This window comes from Cinclus cinclus, chromosome 26 (genome assembly GCF_963662255.1).
Source record: "Cinclus cinclus chromosome 26, bCinCin1.1, whole genome shotgun sequence".
In the NCBI taxonomy this organism is placed as follows: domain Eukaryota; kingdom Metazoa; phylum Chordata; class Aves; order Passeriformes; family Cinclidae; genus Cinclus; species Cinclus cinclus.
The window spans coordinates 7,106,660-7,124,549 of NC_085071.1; the positions used below are offsets into that span (position 1 = coordinate 7,106,660).

General features: G+C 63.9%; 1 protein-coding gene across 1 annotated transcript; it reads right to left on the bottom strand.

The window, feature by feature from the left end:
• Positions 1-5,291: 5,291 nt before the first annotated feature.
• On the bottom strand, positions 5,292-10,989 carry AHDC1 (AT-hook DNA binding motif containing 1). The gene has a single exon (XM_062509175.1). It carries the CDS (start codon positions 10,972-10,974, stop codon positions 6,043-6,045), a length of 4,932 nt encoding a protein of 1,643 aa, XP_062365159.1. The 5' UTR covers positions 10,975-10,989; the 3' UTR covers positions 5,292-6,042.
• Between the last annotated feature and the right edge of the window lie 6,901 nt (positions 10,990-17,890).

The window sequence follows — 17,890 nt, forward strand, 5'->3', positions numbered from 1 at the left end:
ATCACCCACACACCCCCCAGCATCACCCCCAAACCCACCAGCATCACCCCCAAACCCACCAGCATCACCCCCACACCCATCCCGGCCGCCCTGGGTGGGGACAAGGACAGTCTGGGATGGCACCAGCCGTGGGGGGATTCAGAGGGGCTGAAGGGGCTGTTTGCCGGGACGCTGCTGCTGGCAGGGACGCGGCGGGGCAGCCTTGGGGTGCCGCTGTTGGGGTGCCCGTGCCCCCGACACGGAGCTGTTCCCACCCGGCTTCGCTGGATTGCAGGTCTGACGTGGGAAATCGCCTCCCTCCCTCGTTAGCTGTGATTAGCATGTCAAGTGGTTGAAGTTGGTGGGTATAAAGGATGCGAGCGAAGAATAATGGCTTCAATTTTCTTCGCGGCACAGCCATTAATTTGAAGGAGAAGGGGGTGTCCAAACCTCCCGGCAGCTCCCGGCGGATCCGCCGGCCCCAGCGCTGCGGGCGAGGGCGGCTCCGGCTGGGGGGACACGACCCTCGCGGAGAGCCTGGCACCGGCACAGGCATCCCCCGTGCCAGCGTGATGGTGCACACGGGTGTGCAACACGTGTGCATCCGAGCACACCGCCCTGTGCCCCGGGAGAGAGGAACTGCCCCGGCTCCTGCCCCAGCAATGGGCAGGAGGGAAAATTCCTGCTTTGTTTCCAAGGGGATGGGAGAAAGTGGAAATGGGGGCAGAGCTGCCTCTGCCAGGTGCGTGCTGGATGCTGGCACAGCCCCCCCGAGCGTCCTCACATCCATCTTCCCCACGGATCGAGTGTCAGCGCTCTGGCTCCGTGTGGCCCAGCCCTGGACACCTCTGACGTGGAGCATCCCTCATCCCACGGTCCTGCAGCATCCCTGGTCTCCAAGCTCCAGCATCCTGCGAGGCCAGAACCCTCCTCCCAGCAGAGCTGCTTAATTAAAATCATCATTTCCATCCCGAGGTACAGCCAGGCACCAGGACCTGGCTCACCCCACATCCCTGCGCACCACGTGGCCATGCCGGACTCGCCCTGCGTGCTCCCAAAAGCAGCTCCCAGAAACCTTCGAAAAATCTATGCTAAACAAATAAAAAAACCCAACAGAACAATCATTTCCCCTCCAAATTTTGAGATTTTTCCTCCTTTCCCCCAGCAGACCCAGGCGATGCTGGGCTCTGCTGATCAATCCCCAACAATCAGACCCATCACGAGGTTTTTCAGGCTCCAGAGTGGCTCATGCTGCTTGAGAGATATAATTGAGGCTTTAAAAAAAGGACAAAAAATAATAAAATAAGTGAAATCCAGCTGTGGTGCAAGCAGCCAGTCATACCCAGCAAGACTGTGGCTGTGCCAGGTGATGCTCCCTGGCAGGATTTACCTGCTGGGGGGAATTTCATCATCTTTCAGTGCTGCTTGTTGTGACCTGAAACGGGAGAGAGGAAAAATGGGGTGGGAAAGAGTAAATTTGATGCTTGTGGGAAACATTGTATTGGAGCCAAGCTAGGAATGAAGGGTCCCGGAGCCCCAAAAGACCCCCCAGGAGGGGTCATGGAGGGGCCAGAGGGGGGAGGTTCAGAACCTCGGCATGGGCACTGGCTGCAGGCACAGCACCAGGGGTGGCTGGAGCCCCCAACCTGCTCCCGTGCCTCAGTTTCCCCCCTGTGCTATGTCAGAGTCAGGGAACATTTGGTTCCCACCAGGTGAAAGCACAACCTCGGGGTGCCCCTGACAGGCCCCGTTTGCCCCCAGCCCTGTCAGACTGTGTGAACATGGTGGGAAGGAGAGACTGCAACCCTCATCCCATCCTCCCCAGCAGCTCCGGAGCTGTGACCACCTTGAGCTGGGGGGTGTCAGACACCTGTAGGGCCCCAGGGAGGAGGGACAGCACCCAGTCCTCCCTCATTACCCCCCAGCTCACCCTGAGGGTGATCCCCCAGCACCTGGAGCCTACCTGAGCCCCCACCCTGCTCACCTTGGACTAGGAGGGGAGAGGGTGGTGGAAATAAAAAGCCCCCAAATGCCCAACCACCTCCAAGTGGGGCACAGGGACTGCCAGGTGCTCCCCGTTCCCTCCCAGCACCCCGAGGTTGGGCTGGGGAGGGTCCTGTGAGCCCACCTGGGTGCTCAGAGTTCCCCATAAGGGGGGGAGCTCCATCAGCCTGGGCTCCTCCCAGCAAAGAGGGGGTTCCCCAGCATCCCCCCGCTGCACTGGCAGCCCCTGCTGCCCCCATCCCCCGTCATATTCCCGTGTGTTGCTCTCCATATCAGCCCCCCAGCCCCCCACTCACCTCTCCCACCCACGGCTCTACCTGCGCCCCCCCCGCCCCCCTCTCCTCTGCCGCCGCCGCCGCCTTCATCTTCCCAGGCTGGAAGTTGGTGGATTTCTGAATTTTACGTGTTTTGTCCTTATTTTCCTCCTTTTCTCGCTGCTTTCTGGCGCTGACACTTCTCCCATCCATCACCGGGGAGTCTCCTGCAATTCCTGCGCCCCTTCCCCCCAGTGGTGCCAGGGAGGGGTGGGCACCCCTCCTGCCCTGCAAAGCCCCTGTGGGTCCCCAAAGTGCCACCCATCCCCAGGGAGCAGCAGAGGGGTCACACTGCACCTCGGTTTGTACCAAAATTCGGCTTTCTTGGTGCAATTCCCAGCTTTAGGCTGATCCTGGCACCCACCCTAAATCCAGGGAGGGTCAACATCCCTCCAGCACCCACCCCCGGCACAGCCAGGCCGTGCTCTCCCAAAAAAGAGAAGCAAGAAAGCAGCGGGCATCGCTCAATATATAGGTTTCTTTTTAATATAAAAAAAGTGCCTATTAAAAATTCCTTCCTAAATAACACAAAAAGACCATTTGAGGGGCAAAGCGGGGGCCGGGGGGGGCTCACGGGGGCCCCTCTGGCCAGGGCAGCTGGGGGGGCGGGGGAACGAGGGGGGATTTTAACCAAATTTGGGTATTTTTCCCTTTTTATTTTTTTTTTCCTATGAATTTTGCCTTTTAAAATCCATTTCAGGGTGGTTTTCTTCTCTTTGTGTGTGTGTTTTCTCTCTCTTTTTTATTTTTTTTTAATTTTTTTTTTTTTGCACAACCCACAGAGCTGTACGGAGATTGCCGAACCCTTGAGGAGGGGGGGACACACAGGGAATTTGTGGGAGGAGAGGACCCCAAAGCCCACCTGGCACCGACACACGCACCCACACCTGAGCTTGTCACCACCTCAGGGACCCTGGACAGGGACCCCCCCTTTACCCCAGCCCCCCTCCACTCCCCCTCCCCACCAAGAGGATCTGTGATTGACTTATTCCTTATTTTTTTTTCCTTTTAAAATTTTTTTTTCTTCTTTTTTTTTGTTTTTTTTTTTTTAACTCCTTTTTGTTTTTATACAAATTTGGATCTTTGGGTGTGTACTGCCAAAAAAAAACCAAAACAACCAAAAACCCAACAAAAAACCAAAAACCTGCCTTCGTTCTTCAGAATAATAATAAAAATAAAACTCAAATCATCATTGATCATTAAAAAAAAGGCAACGGAAACCCAAGGAACCCATGCGGAAGTTGCACACCACAAAACCACAGCAGATGTACAGAATGCAATATACAAGACACGATTTATAATAAAACATTATATACAATAAATAGGTTATTGTTACTTTTTTCTTTTTTTTTTCTTTTTTTCTTTTTTGTTGCTCGATCTGTAAATAAATTTTTTTTCTCAGTGCATACTGGGGGGGTTTTTGCTCTTTTCTGCTGCATATTCACCTCTTGGATGCTTTAGACCTGTTCTCCATCATTTTTGGATTCTCCCTCCGGTGCGTGATTCTCTCTCTCCTTTTTTTTTTTTTTTTGGCGATTTTTCAGCTTTTTAATTTATTTTTTTTTATCCTTAAACATTTTTTTTTTAACTTCTTTTCTTCAAAAGTATTTACAATTGCTGGTTTTGTGCAGAAAACGAAAATTAATCAAAATAAAAAATAAAACTTAAAAGAGTCCCTCTGCTTCTGGCTGGGAGGAGAGAGAGAGAGAAAGAGAACGCGGCGCCGGCGCCACGGCCGAGGCAGGGCCGGGGGCGAAGCGGGGCCGGGGTCCCCTCCGGAGGTGCCCCCTCCTCTCCTCCTTTCCTTTCCTCTCCCCTCCTCTCCTCTCCTCTCTGCTCCGGCGGCCGGGACGGGTTGGGGGGCGCAGGGCTGGGGGAGAGGGAGAGAGGAGTGAGTGAGTGAGGGTCCCACCATGGGGTGTGCGCCCACCCCCCAGCACCCACGGACCTGGGGTTCAGGCACCCAAACACCCTGTGGGGCTGGGGGTCGTGTTCCCCCCAACCTGGCACCCAAACACTCCGGGATTTGGGGTCCTGTTCACCCCAACCTGGCACCCAAACACTCCGGGATTTGGGGTCGTGTTCCCCCCAACCTGCCACCCAAACACTCCGGGATTTGGGGTCCTGTTCCCCCCAACCTGCCACCCAAACACTCCGGGATTTGGGGTCCTGTTCCCCCCAACCTGGCACCCAAACACTCCGGGATTTGGGGTCCTGTTCACCCCAACCTGGCACCCAAACACTCCGGGATTTGGGGTCGTGTTCCCCCCAACCTGCCACCCAAACACTCCGGGATTTGGGGTCCTGTTCCCCCCAACCTGCCACCCAAACACTCCGGGATTTGGGGTCCTGTTCCCCCCAACCTGGCACCCAAACACTCCGGGATTTGGGGTCCTGTTCCCCCCAACCTGCCACCCAAACACTCCGGGATTTGGGGTCCTGTTCCCCCCAACCTGGCACCCAAAACTCCGGGATTTGGGGTCCTGTTCCCCCTAACCTGGCACCCAAAACTCCGGGATTTGGGGTCGTGTTCCCCCCAACCTGGCACCCAAACACTCCGGGATTTGGGGTCCTGTTCCCCCCAACCTGGCACCCAAACACTCCGGGATTTGGGGTCGTGTTCCCCCCAACCTGGCACCCAAACACTCCGGGATTTGGGGTCCTGCTCCCCCCATCTGGCCCCCGATAGGGGTCTGGAGCACCCCAAACCCCCTGCGCTCCGGCACAGCCGGGGTCCTGCACCCCCAGCCCGCGCTCCAAGCACCTCTGGGATTTGGAGCCCACAGGGTCCCCAGGTTGATGCTGGGTGGGACAACACCCGGGGCAGCCAGGTGACAGCCCAGGTCACAGCCTGAGAGGGGCAGGGGCACCCCGAGGGGGGCACGGGTGGGTCAGAGACCCCACCAGAGCACGGAGCACCCAGCACACCCCACTGGGCACCCGCGCCAGGTGGGAACACAGCCGGCACTCACCTGGTGATGGTGGCGTCTCTGAGCCCCGCTGGTGACGCTGCCCGAGCCTGGGGGGGGTCAGCGCTTCACCAGCGCCCAGTGGTGTCCAGCGGGCACAGCAGCACCGGGAGGGAAAGGAAAACAAAGAATCCCCAAACAGCCGAGGGGTCCCTGGCCGGGCCGTGGGCAGGGGGCACCCAGCGCTGACCCCCAGACCCCTTCCTGCCCTCCCTGCCCTCCCTGCCCGCGCCCCTGCGCCGGGCCTGGGCCTGCGCTGCCTGTCCGTCCGTCCGTCCGTCCGTCCGATTGTCCTGCTGCGGGGCGGGGGGGGCGGCAGTCCGGGAAGCAGAGCTGGAGGTTGGCAGGTGGAGTGGGTTTGAGTGCGGAGGGGGAAAAACGGGGGGTTTCTCTCTTCATCCATTATTATTAATTTTTTCCTTTTGTTTCACTTATTCTTTATCTTTTTTTTTCCTCTTTTTTCCTTTTTTTCTCCTTTTTCTTACTTTTTTTTTTTTTTTTTTTTTTTTTTTTTTTTTTTTTTTTTTTTTTTTTAGAAAACAAACAAACGGTTCCAATCCCAGTTAAATACAGAACTTGAAAAGTGTTCCAGAAAAAAGTGCTGGCTAAATTACCTCTGAAAGAGAAACACAACACAGAGAGAGAGGGGAGAGAGGGGTCATGATGAGAAGGGCCCTGAGGGTCCCCTGTGTCCCCATGTGCCACCCTCACCCCCAGGCTCTCCCCTACCTACCCTGTAACAAAACCTCGTTGTCCTGTTGGCACGTCAGCAGACACTACAATGAGGTGACCGTAAAAGTGTCCTCGGGGTGTTGTTGCTCTACCATGGGTCCCAAAAACCCACTCTTCTGGGTGGGGGCCATGACGGGGTGCCCTTGGGGTGCAAAACTGGGGTACCTGTAGTTGTCCTGCAGCTGCAACATTGAGTCTCTCGGTACGGGGGAGATGTTCAAGTCACTGATCAAGGGACAAGCGTAGGGTCCTCGGTGGTGAGCCCGGGACATCTCCAAGGGCTCCTTCTCACCCTTGGAGGGGTGGGTGCCGCTCGGGCTGCTCAAGTGGGGGTTCAGACACGGGGGGTCCGTCCTGCCCATGAAGTCTACCAGCATCCCGGCCCCCGCCTTGCCGTCGTACGAAGGGCTGCGGGTGCTGGCGTTGGGGGAATACCAGTATGGGGGATTTTTGCAACTGGGGGAGTCGTAGTGCGGTTGAGGCATGGGGAGGTCGCGGCAAGCCAGGTGTGGGGCGTGCGGCAGGGCCCCCCCCTGCATGCTGTGTTTGAGCGAGTCGCAGGCCGGCAGCTTTCGGATGCTGCCTGCCCGGAGGTCTTCCTTGAAGGCCAAGGTTGGGGAGCAGTTGGGCGAGAAGGCTTTCTGCAAACCGGCCTCGAACACAGTCTGCTGGCCGGGGGCTGCCAGCTGGTGTGGGAGGGCAGGGAAGTGCTTGCTCTCCAAATCTGGCTGCCCCAAACCGGGGGAGTCGCTCTGGAACCCCTGGACAAAGGTCCCATCCGAGGGGGTGGAGGGGTTCATGGAGTAGGGGCCGGTGTAGTCACAGGGGTCCCGCTCCCCCACCCCGAAGGCCCGGGACTGGGAGGGCAGGGGGGACATGCTGCTGTCCCCGCTGTAGTAGTCCAAGCCCAGGTCCGTGTTCTCCTGGAAGAGGGGGTTCACCGCCTGTGACTTGGTGGGGAACTTGGCTTTGCCCGTCCCCCTCTCCTTCTTAGAGGCGCAAGCCCCTCGGGAACCCCGGGGCTGCCGGGGTCCCGTGTTCCTCTTGGAGGGGTACACGGAGGAAGAAGAGGAAGAGGAGGAGAAACTCAGGTGGGAGGTGTCGAACATATCCACCTTCTTCCGTCGGCCTCGACCGGGCTTAGAGTTACTCTGGAAGAGGACGCTCTGGTTCCAGTTGTAGCCAGGGGCAGAGGATGCCTCATTCCAGTCCATCATCAGCTTCTCCAGGCTGGAGAGGCTGGACTGGCCCTCACTGGAGGACGCCTCGCTGTTGGCGCGCCGGTAACCAGCCGGCTGGTTGAACTGGGTGCTGTCGGAGGAGGACTCGGAGAAGGTCTCGGAGACCGTCTGCTGCTTGGCTTTCTGCGGGGTGTAGTTGGAGATGTCCAGGATGACATTGGGTTCGTTGAGGTGGCACTCAAAGCCCGGGTTGTAGAGCTGGCTGAAGGCTTCCGAGCTCCAATCCAACCCGCCGTAGCCCTGCCGGAAGGCCCACGGCGCGGCGCTGGGGAACTGCCGGCAATTCTCAGGTGAGGGCTGGAAGGATGCTGACCCCTTGGGCACCATGTAGCCGCCGGGCGAGACGGTGCTGGCCCGGCTGTCGCAGCGCAGGGGGGTGTGCGCGGCGCTGGAGAACTGCCCCCCCTGCTCGGCACTGTTGAAGAAGGCGGCTTTTCCCAGTGGCAAACTGGGACCAGCTGTTGGTGGCGCGTAGCCGGCACTGTGGGCACTGCTGGGCGAGGACGGGAGGCTGCTGCCACTGCCGTAGGCGAAGCTGCAGTCCTTGCTGTTGGGGCAGTCCTGTGCTGATGGGTACTGCTTTCCTGGTGGGAACACGCTGGTGGGTGCCACGCTCTGCCCGGCGCTGCCGTAGCTGCCGTACGGTGAGTAGCCAGGGGTGCCACTGGCCGCGGGGTGAGCCGTGGGTGAGCGGGACACGGCCGATGGCGGGGCCAGTTTGGGGAAGGACTCGGTGGCCCGGCACTCCGACGAGCCTTGGGTCACCCCGTAGCCGCTGGAGGCACGGCCGGGCGGGAATGCCGGCCGACCCTGCATGGCCGCATGGAAGGCGGCTTCGGCGGCCGGGCTGGCCGCCGGCACTTTGCCCCCGCGGGCCGTGTAGGCAGCCATGCCCCGCTGGCCGGGCAGCGCGGCCGGCGGGGCCGTGTAGGCAGCCGCCGATTTACGGGACTCGGAGCGGGACGCGGAGAGGGCGAAGTCCAGCAGGTCGGAGGAGTCATCCGAGTCCAGCAAGGAGCGGAAATAGCCGGTGAAGAGGCTGTGCCGCTCCGGACCGGCGTCCGTCTGCGAGGACGGCGCGCTGCTGGCGTAGAACCCGGCGCGGCCGGAGGAGCCGGACTCCAGCCCCGCGGCGTGGAAGGGCCTCGCCTCGGCCCCTTGGTAGCCACCGCTGCGTCCAGCCTGGCTGCCGGGGTGGCCGTGGTGGGGGGCCCAGGGGCTGCCCTTCTCCCCCCCGCCCCACTCAGCGGCGGGGCCGTCCCCGAAACTCTGCCCGGAGCTGGGTTCGGGGAAGAGCGCCCCGTTCTTGCGCGCCCGTCGCTTGCGCTTGGGTTTGCCCACGGGGTCGGGCTCCAGCCGGCCGCGCTTGCGGGGGTGCACGGGGTCAGCGTGGAGGGCGCTGGGCGCTTTCTTCTTCTTCCCGATGCCCTCGAAGAAATCGCTGAAGGAGCAGCGTGCGGCGCGGGCGGCGTGGCCCCCTCCGCGCCCACCGAAGCCGCCCGCCTTGCCGCCGCGCCGGCGGAAGCCTTGGACGCGGTGCAGAAAGTGGGAGATGCTCTGGGTGTCGGGGGCTTGGTGGATGGACTCGGGCTCGCTGGGGGTCCAGCAGCGGGGCGGCGAGCAGCGCCCCGAGCACTGGCTCTGCCGGTTGAGGAAGGCCAGCTTAGCCAACACGTCCGAGTAGTCGGCTTTGCTGTCATTGGTGTCGGCGATGTAGGAGGGCTGGGGCGAGGCAAGCTTCTGCTTCCTCCTCCTCCTCTTCTTCACTTCCGGGGTGGGCTCCTTGGGCTTGGCTTGGCCCAGCAGCAGGTTTTTGGGAGGCCGGCCCCGCTTGCGCTTCAGGATAATGGGCATCTCGCCGGGGGGGAACACCACGACCACGTTGCGCCCATTGTTCTTCATCTTGAGCAGCGGCGTGGGCTCCATGGAGCTGCTGGCTGCCAGCTCCTTCCCCTCCAGGTTCAAGTTGCTGCTGAGCGATGACACCTTATAGGTGGTCTTGTTCCTCCTCCCCAGGGACACGGGGATCTTGGCCATCTTCACCACCATCTTCCTCACCCCACGGCACTTGCTCTTCTTCCCAGCCGTGGGGGCTTTGGGCATCTCGTCGGGGTCCAGGGGAGCGGGGGGCGGTGGGGGGCTCAGCACTGGGGTGTCGGGCTCCTCGGGCCCGGGGGGCATCTCGGCGGGCAGGGCGAGGGGGGACAGGACGCGGCTCTCAGGGGTGATGTCCACCCGGCGCCCCCGCCCCGCCCTCCTCCTGCGGCACAGCATCTTTGGCTTATCTGTCCGGCGCAGGGCGTACTTGCGATGGTCTTCGCCACACCGCCCGGCCCCCCGGCCCCCACAGGGACCCCGCTTCACCATCGTGCTCAGGGGACACCCCCCGAGCCGCGGCTGCAGCCCGTGGGGCCGCAGAGGGTCCCCAGCGCCCGGCTGTGCCTCCAGTAGCTCCGAGACGGTTCCCAGCGGCTGCGGCTCCAGCAGCGAGGGCTCGGAGGGCAGCAGCGGGGGCTCCAGTGCTCCGGGCAGCGGCTCCAGGGTCTGCAGCCCCAGAGGCTCCGCCAGCGGCTCCAGCGACTGCAGCTCCAGCGACTCGGACAGAGGCTCCAGCGACTGCAGCTCCAGAGACTCAGAGAGCGGCTCCAGCGACTGCAGCCCCAACGGCTCCAGGTTTTGCAGCTCCAGCGACTCCGGCAGCGGCTCCAGGCTCTGCGAATCAAGCAGCTGGGGCTGTGACTCCAGGGACTGGGAATCCAACAGCCGGGACTGGGAGTCCAGCTCTTGGGCTGGCAGCAACTGGGGCTGCGGCTCCATCGCCTGCGACTCCAGCAGCTGCGTCCCCGGGCACGCCAGGGAGGCCAGCTCGTTCAGGATGTCCGCCTCGGCCAGCTCCGAGTAATCGCTGGCATTGGGCTGGGAGCAGCCAGCTTCATCCACCGGAGCTCTGGAGACATCCCCCACACCCACGCTGTGTCCTGGGGGCTGCGGGGTGCTCCCCCCGCCTCCTTCAGCCTCTCCATCGCGTGCCGGGGGCCGGGGATGCCGCGACGGGTCGGATTTGAGGAGCACCCCCCGCTCCTCGGGGCTGCGGATGCTGTTGGCCAGGGAGGGAGAGGAGAAGAAGCTGTACTGGAGGTCACGGTCAGCGGGCAGGAGGCGGCTGTCCTCGTGAGCCCCGCCGCCACCGCGGAGGCTGCCACAGTCCAGGTGCACCCCGCTGTTCTTGAGGTCCTCGGAGAGGCGGTTGAGGTCCTTCATGATGTCGATGAGCTGCACCACAGGGTGGAGGTTGATGTGCCCGTTGCCGCACTTGCTCCGCAGCAAGGCGAGGATGCTGTCTACGTTGCAGCGGCCCGAGGCCAGTGTCGCGTTGGGGAAGGTTTTGGGCGCCCGATCGCGGGTGGATGCCTCCTCCGCGCTGCCCCCCAGGATACGGGGCTCCCCAGCGCAGCCCAGCAGGTCCTCGGCCGCCTTGGTGCCCCCGTGGACGCTCTGGCAGCGGTCGGCCGGGTCGCCGTGCAGCAGCGAGCCTGCCTGGTGCTCCCGGCCGAGCGCGGGGCAGGAGCCCTCAGGGAAGCTGAGCACGCTGCAGGATAACGCCTTCTCGGCCGGGCAGGCTGGGGGCCGCTGCACCGGGTGTCCCGGCGGGTAGAATTTGGGCTCTCGGACGTAGTCGGGCGAGCCACGCACAACGCTGGTCGTTACCACTGGGCCCGGGGGCTTCACGCGCATCCTGACCTCCTCCTCCCCCGCGTGCCGCTTGGCCGAGCAGTTGCTGACATGGGGGTCAGGGAAGGTGACACCAGGACCTATGGGCAGCAGAGAGGGGGACAGTGAGGTTCCGCAGGTGCTGCCAGCCAAAAACAGCCAGCAGAGCCTCACTCCATCCCCCGGTTCTCAGGGATGAAGTCCCCATATCCACCCCCCAGCTCCCTCTGCCCTGTCACCAGCGGGGACCGGGCTGGCACCGCAGGAGCCCTGCTCACAGTTGGGAAAATGGGGCCTTGGGGGATGCCTTCGCCAGCCCAGGAGCAGGGGGCTGGATGTCCTCCCCACATCAGGAGCACTCGTACCAGACTCCAGCACAGAGCTCCCTCCCAGACGAAGAGGGGTTCCCGTGGGGGTCTGGGATTTCCCACCCTACCCCATGGGCAGAGTTTGGGTATCTGGGGAGGTCTGAGGGCTAGGGCTGGAACTTACCCTCGGCTTTGCTGCTGCTCCTGCTATTGCACTTGAGCTCTCTGCAAAGGAAGGGGTGTGCAGGGTCAGCCCCACGCGAGGGGAGACTCACTGAAGTGCCCACCACCCCTGTGCCAGTCCCTGCACGGGACATACCAGGGGTTGATCCTCCCGAGCTCCCACGGCCGCCCATCACCGTGACTTTGGGATGGGCAAAGAGAGGGAGGCTGCCTCTGATCTGGGGGACAGAGGGGACAGGTTTACGCCCCCCTCCCATCCCCAGCACCCCCACCACCCCCTCCGTGGGGCGGGGGGGGGGGGGCGGGGGTCCTTTGGTGGCGCTGCCACTAGGTGTCCCCGGCGAGCCGCGCTCCGGACACACGGGGGGGGGTCTTCGCCCGAGGAGGTGGCTCAGCACATCCCACCCCCCACATCCCCCCGGCTCCCACCCAGCCGCGGACACCCCACGCACAGCTGCATCCCCCACCCGCGGTGACACTGCCCGGTGCCGCCCCTCCCCTGGCCAGGACGCCCCTCTGTGGCACCTGCCTCAGTTTCCCCCCGTTGGAATGGGCTGCAGTGAGGGTGGTGCTGGGGTGGCTCAGGCACTCGCGAGTGGGTGCCGGGCACTCCGCGCCCACTGCACAGGGGCTGCAGCCCGTCTGTTCACCCCAAAATCCCAAGCCGGGAGGCTGTGTGGAGCCGGGGAGCCTCTCGCCCGGTGTCTCCCAGACAGGGATGGACAGAACACCGGCAGCAAGATGTGCCGCCAACCCCCGCTTGGTGCCATTTTTGGGGTGAGGCCCCCAGGTACCTGTTCCGGGGGTGTTTGCAGTGCAGGTTCACTCGGAAGCTCCTGCTGTCGCCGTCGCTGCCGGGCTGGCGGGGGCCGGAGCCCTGGGCACGCGGGAACCACTCGGCTGGCGGGCTGGCACCGTTCTCCAGTGCGAGGGGCTGGCAGGCGACCGAGCTCCCATCTGCTCGACAGAGACCCCGCACATCAGCCCAGCGGCCCCCTCCCCTGGGAGCACCACTCGCCCCGGCTGCCGCGGGTGCCCGCAGGGCTGGGCACACCGTGTGCCACCCGCTGACGCTTCCCCCTCGAAGCCACAGCCCACGGGGACACCCACCCTGTGCCCCTCGCCCCATCACGGGATGCCCGGGTGGCGTTTTGGGGTCGGACAACTCTCTCCTCCCCACCGTGTCCTTGAACCGGGGGCCGCCCAAACGAGGGGGAGCATCTCCCCACCGGTCTGCGGGCACTCGTGAAAGCTCCGGGCTCCCACTCTCCTGCAGGAGGTCGAGGCGCCCAGGGCCGCTGCCCCTGTGGCACAGGGGTGCAGGTGGAGCCCCTGAGCCCCTCGCAATCCCCCCGTGCCAGCATGGCCGCCTGTTTTCCCTCCCCAGCGCCGCGTGTGAATCCCTGCCGGTTGGCTCCCTCCCCCAGCACACACCCGCAGACACACACGCAGCCGCTCGGCGTGATCCAGGCTCTTCCCGGTGTCTGGATTAGCGTGACAACTTATCAACAAGGCAGGGAAAGAGAATTCAAACCTGTCAGTCCATCCGCATCCCCCCCTTTCCCCGTCTCCCCGCCAGCCTTTGGGCGCAGCGCTGGCACCGCGGAGATGCGGGCACCTCGGTGTAAAGTTACACCGAGGGCTGTTTGGAGCAGGAAAATATGTGCTAGAAAGACCGGTCTCGTCTCTGCTGAGGCTGCTGGTGTGCCCGGGGAGCTGTCGGAGGGGAGGCAGGCAGGAAGGAAACAAACGGGAGGTTTTCCAGAACAGCCGCCGAGAGCTGGTCCCCGCTGCACACGCGGCTCGCGGGGAGGTTCGGGGTGTCGGGGGGTGTCGAGATGAAAGCCCCAGCTCTGCGCCGCCGTCCCCCCGTGGGTCCGCGGCGCACGGAGCTGCCGATGCTTTGGCAAACACTGCGGGACGCCCGGGGAGTCCCCAGCGGGGTGTGTGTGTGGGGGGGGGGTCTCTGGGCACCCCACGGCCCCTGTTCTGCACGTTCTCCATTGCCCGCGTCCATCCCCGGGGTGCGAGCCCCGCTGCCGCAGGCGCTGGGCACACCCCGCCGCTCTTACCCCGCACCACCGGTGTCCGGCTCCTGGCCTCGGTCCCGGGGGGGGGGGGGCACGCGTCCCGTGACACGCGGGGGACACTCCCTGCGCCGGGACCCCGCCCTCGCCCCGTCCAAACCTCCCTCCGCAGCGAGGACCACCTGCACCCCCAAACACCCACCCTGCGCGGGGTCGGCAGCAGCAGCGTCCCCCCGGCCAGCACGGTGCGGAGCGCAGGTGGGAGCCCGGCAGGGGTGGTGGGGAGGGGGCTGCGGTGCGCAGCGAGCGGCGGGGGGGGCAGCGGGGCGCACCGGGATGTTCGCCGCGCCGCCGCGCTCACTTTCACCTCCCCGCTCAGCCCCAGGCAGCCGCCACATGTTTCCCATTAGGCTCTCCGGACCTCGCCATTCCTGGCTTCCTCGCCAGGGGTAGGGCCTTTTTCCTTATTTTTTTATTTTCCCCCTTTAAAAAAAAAAATTCTTTTAATTTTTTTTTTTTTCTCCTCCCTGGTTACAAAACACCAGCCGAGACCACACAAGCGAGGAGGGACGGAGGGAGAAGGAGAGATAGAGATGGGCGCCGCGGGCGGGGGAGAGCCGGCCAGACCGGGTGCTGCGGCGGGGCCGGGGGGGTGAGGATGAAGAGCGGGGGGATGAAGCGGGCGAGATTGCAGTCACCTCCGCTTCCCACCTCGTGACCCCGCAGCCCTGCAAAGATAACAGCCCCCGAAGACTGCTGACTCGCCTCGCAGAAATCCAATATCCTCGCCTGGTGAACTAATCGACTACCTGGGCTCCCACCTCCCCTGCCCGGGCTTAATCCTGCTGCTGCAAAGCTTTAATTAGTTTAACGGTTTCAGGCTTGACGGAGGTTGGCGGCGAGAGGAATCAGAATCGTGGAATGGTTTGGGTTGGAAAGGACCTTAAAGCTCATCTCCTTCCAGCCCCCTGCCATGGGCAGGGACACCTTCCACTAGACCAGGTTGCTCCAAGCCCCGTCGAACCCGGCAGGATGCCCTCCCATCTCCCCCTCCACCCAGACAGGGTGCCGTGGGGTGGCAGCATCAGTGCGCAGGGGGCTGCAGGCGCCCTCAAGCCCCCCTAAGCTCCCCGAGGCTGCTGGCACCCAGCCTCGACCCGCAGCGCTGGCACAGGGCGGGCACGGAGGGGCCGCCTTGGCACCGGCTTGGCGGCGGGGGGAAGGAGGGATGGCCCCGCAGGACACGGACGTGGTTTGGTGCCCGGCTCCGAGGCCACCCAGACGTCAGGGTGGGGCCGGAGATGCCACCGGGAGACAGGCAGGCGGCGGGGACACAGCCGCCGCACAGATGGGGACACGCTGGCCCGAGCCTCCCACCCCGCCGGGGCGCCGTGCCCAGCAGCCCGCGGCGGCAGCGGCGGGGACGGGGCGTCCTCCCCATCGCCCACCGCCTCGGGGGTCCGTGGGGCGCTGCGAAGGTTTGGGGTGGCCCTCATTACCCCCACATGGGCGTAGGGGCGTCTCCGGTTCCCGCCGTCACCCGTGGGCACGGCTGGCCTCCCACTGCGGGGGTGGCACCGGGGGTGTCCCACTCGTGCGGCGCACGGGGACGCGGTGGCGGTGCCGCTCCCTTGCGCACTCGCACGCACCATGGTGGTTTTCCTCCCCTGTTCCCGCACATCTGGGGGCATCATGGGGGTACGACTCCCCTGCACGCCCCCCACCCCCCGGGGGCATCTGGGAGCTTGTCCCTCCTGCGCCCCGTCCCTCGCACCCCCCTGGTCCCCTCCCAGGCGCCCCCAACCCCCGCCCCACGAGTTCCCCCCACCCCGTCCTGCGCCTGCTGACACCGATGGAAAATCCCCTCCAGTGACAGCTTCCTGGCAGGCGCTCACCGAGGGTTTCCGTGTTCCCCAGCCAGCCCCCACCGGCCACCTCCTCCCCGAGCCACGCGGGGGGTCCCTCCACCTTCACCCCCTCCAAATCCCCTCTAATCCAGCACCACAGACCCAAAAGCACCCGGGTCCTGCTCCCTCCTGCTCCTGCCCGCACCTCATCCCCTGCCAGCACCCTGCCCTCCTCAGAAGTGGGGCACCCATCAGAGCCAAGGTGTTTATGGTCCTCTCTGGGTGCCGTGGTAGCTCCCAGAGCACCCACCCACCTCGGGGAGCCACCACCCTGTGACTGGGAGCAGGGCAAGCAGGGGGTTCAGAAGGGCGGTCACGGATGGGTGCTGGGGCACACAGCACCTGCAGGCAGCCCTGACTCTTCTTTCAGTTGTCACCCCATGGTCGGAGCCCCGCTGTCACATCCCCCCCCGCCGTCACCACGTCCTCCCGCTGCCCTGACTCCTCTGCCATGCTCTTAATTACGAGATGGAGCAGATGGCGCCTGGGTTTCATCTTAGGTAACGGGTCCAGACGAGCTGCTTGGCCGCCAGTTCCTTTTGTGGGGCTATGAGAGGTTTTTTTGGGGTCCCCCACCAGCAGGGAGCTGGTGAGGGGACAAGTCCCTCCAATGTGCTGCGGGGAAGCTGCAGGGATGGCAGTGCTAGGAAGGGATTGGCTGGCATCTGGGGCAAACATACCTGGGTTCTGTTCTCACATCATCCCAGCGTCACATCCCCAGGGCAGGCTCAGACACCCACCCTAGCACAAGGAGGGAGGGTCTAGAACCACTGGGTGCCAAAGGTCTTGACATCTCCTCACAACCCAGAGCTGCAGGAAGGTGCCTGAGGAGCTCATTTTCCTGCAATCTCCCTGGTCCTGGCAACAGGGACCCCCGGGACACCCCCATGCTGCTGGAGACAGTGCTGAGTCAGGGGACATGGCCCTTCTCCTGGGCCTGGCTCTGGATGTGCCACTGCCATGGGGGTCTCCTGTAGCACAGCCCCCACCTGGCTGGTGGCCTCCTCCAGGCATGGGGGTCCTGGAGCCAGTGGCATCCTTGGTAGGTTCAGTCCTCAGCACCAGAATGTGGCACAGGGCCCTCGAGGTGGCCAGGGGTGGGGATGCCTGGGCAGGCCCCTATTCCTACTGCTGCAGGAAACCATCTCTCCTGCAAGGACCATCTCCCTCAGGAGGAACCACCTCCCCTGCAAGGACCATCTCTCCTGCAAGGACCATCTCCCTCAGGAGGAACCATCTCCCCTGCAAGGACCATCTCTCTTGCAATGGCCATTTCCCCATAAGAAGCCATCTCCCCTGCAAGGACCACGTGGCCCTCAAGCACCATCTTCCCCACAAGAACCATCTCTCCTGCCATGACAATCTCCCCTGCAAGGACCATCTCCCCCTTAATGACCATTTCCCTTTTAATGACTGTTACTCCTCAAAGACCATCTCCCTGTAATGCCCATCTGCCCTGCTTGAAACCATGTCCCCACAACAACCAACCCCCCTCCAGTGACCATTTCACCCCAAAATCATCCCCCCAGTCACGATCCCCTTCCCTCGTGCAAGGATCCTCCCCTGCCACCCCACAAACGTGGGTACCCCTCTGCCCCCCGATGCCCGGGCGTGCTCAGGTGACGCCAGTGGCATCGCCCAGCACGGATGCAGCCCCCCAACCCCCTTGGTCGTGGAGGGGTCTGACCCCCCTCCCTGGCTTGGGGAAGCTCGAGAGGGCTGGAGAATGGCTCGACAGATGGACCGCAGCGATGGTGGCACCTCGGCCGGCTGGAGCCCAGCGCCGCAGTTCAGAGCTAGCAGGGAAACGGGCTAATTTTAGCTCTTCCCTCGGTGCCAGCTTTGTTCCCCCGCCCCGTCGAGCCGGCGCGGGAGGCAAGCAGCCTCCGGGCCCCCTCCTCTGCCCTGCGGGAGGATACGGGACACACCAGCACCCCTCCCTCGGGGTGCCACCTCGGGGTACCGGGCACTCCCCGGGCTGCCGGGTGTGTTTGCCGTCCCCAGGCGCGGCTGTTCCCGGCGGTGCCGGCGGGTGCTGCTCCCCGGAGCGGGGAGGGCACCCCAGGGCCCCCGCGGTGTGCTGGCAGCCCTGAGGCTCCGCAGATGGTCGCGGCCCCCCTCCCCGGGCTCCCTGTTATAGCCACAGCGTGAGTCACAGCCCCGGTGTGTCCCTGCCCAGCGCCGGCCACGCCGGGTCGTGTAACACCCGCGGCCGCGCTGGGGGCTCCGCCGGCTGCCCACGCCACCCCCGGCCCGGCACTGGCACCCTGGGCAGCTGCAGAGCCCCCCGACACCCTGCTGGAGACCCCCGGGAGGTCACGGCGGCCGTGCCCAGCTCGCCCCGCTCCCCGCCGGTGCGCTGCGGGTTAACGCCGAGCGGAGCCGGGATCCTGCGAGGCCAGTAACATTTGGAAGGCGCCAGATGGACGCGTGCCCGTGCCGAAGGCTCGCTCGGCACAGCCATGCTCCCCCGGCGCTGGGGCTGGGGGGCTGCCCCGGGCAGCAAAGGGGCGCC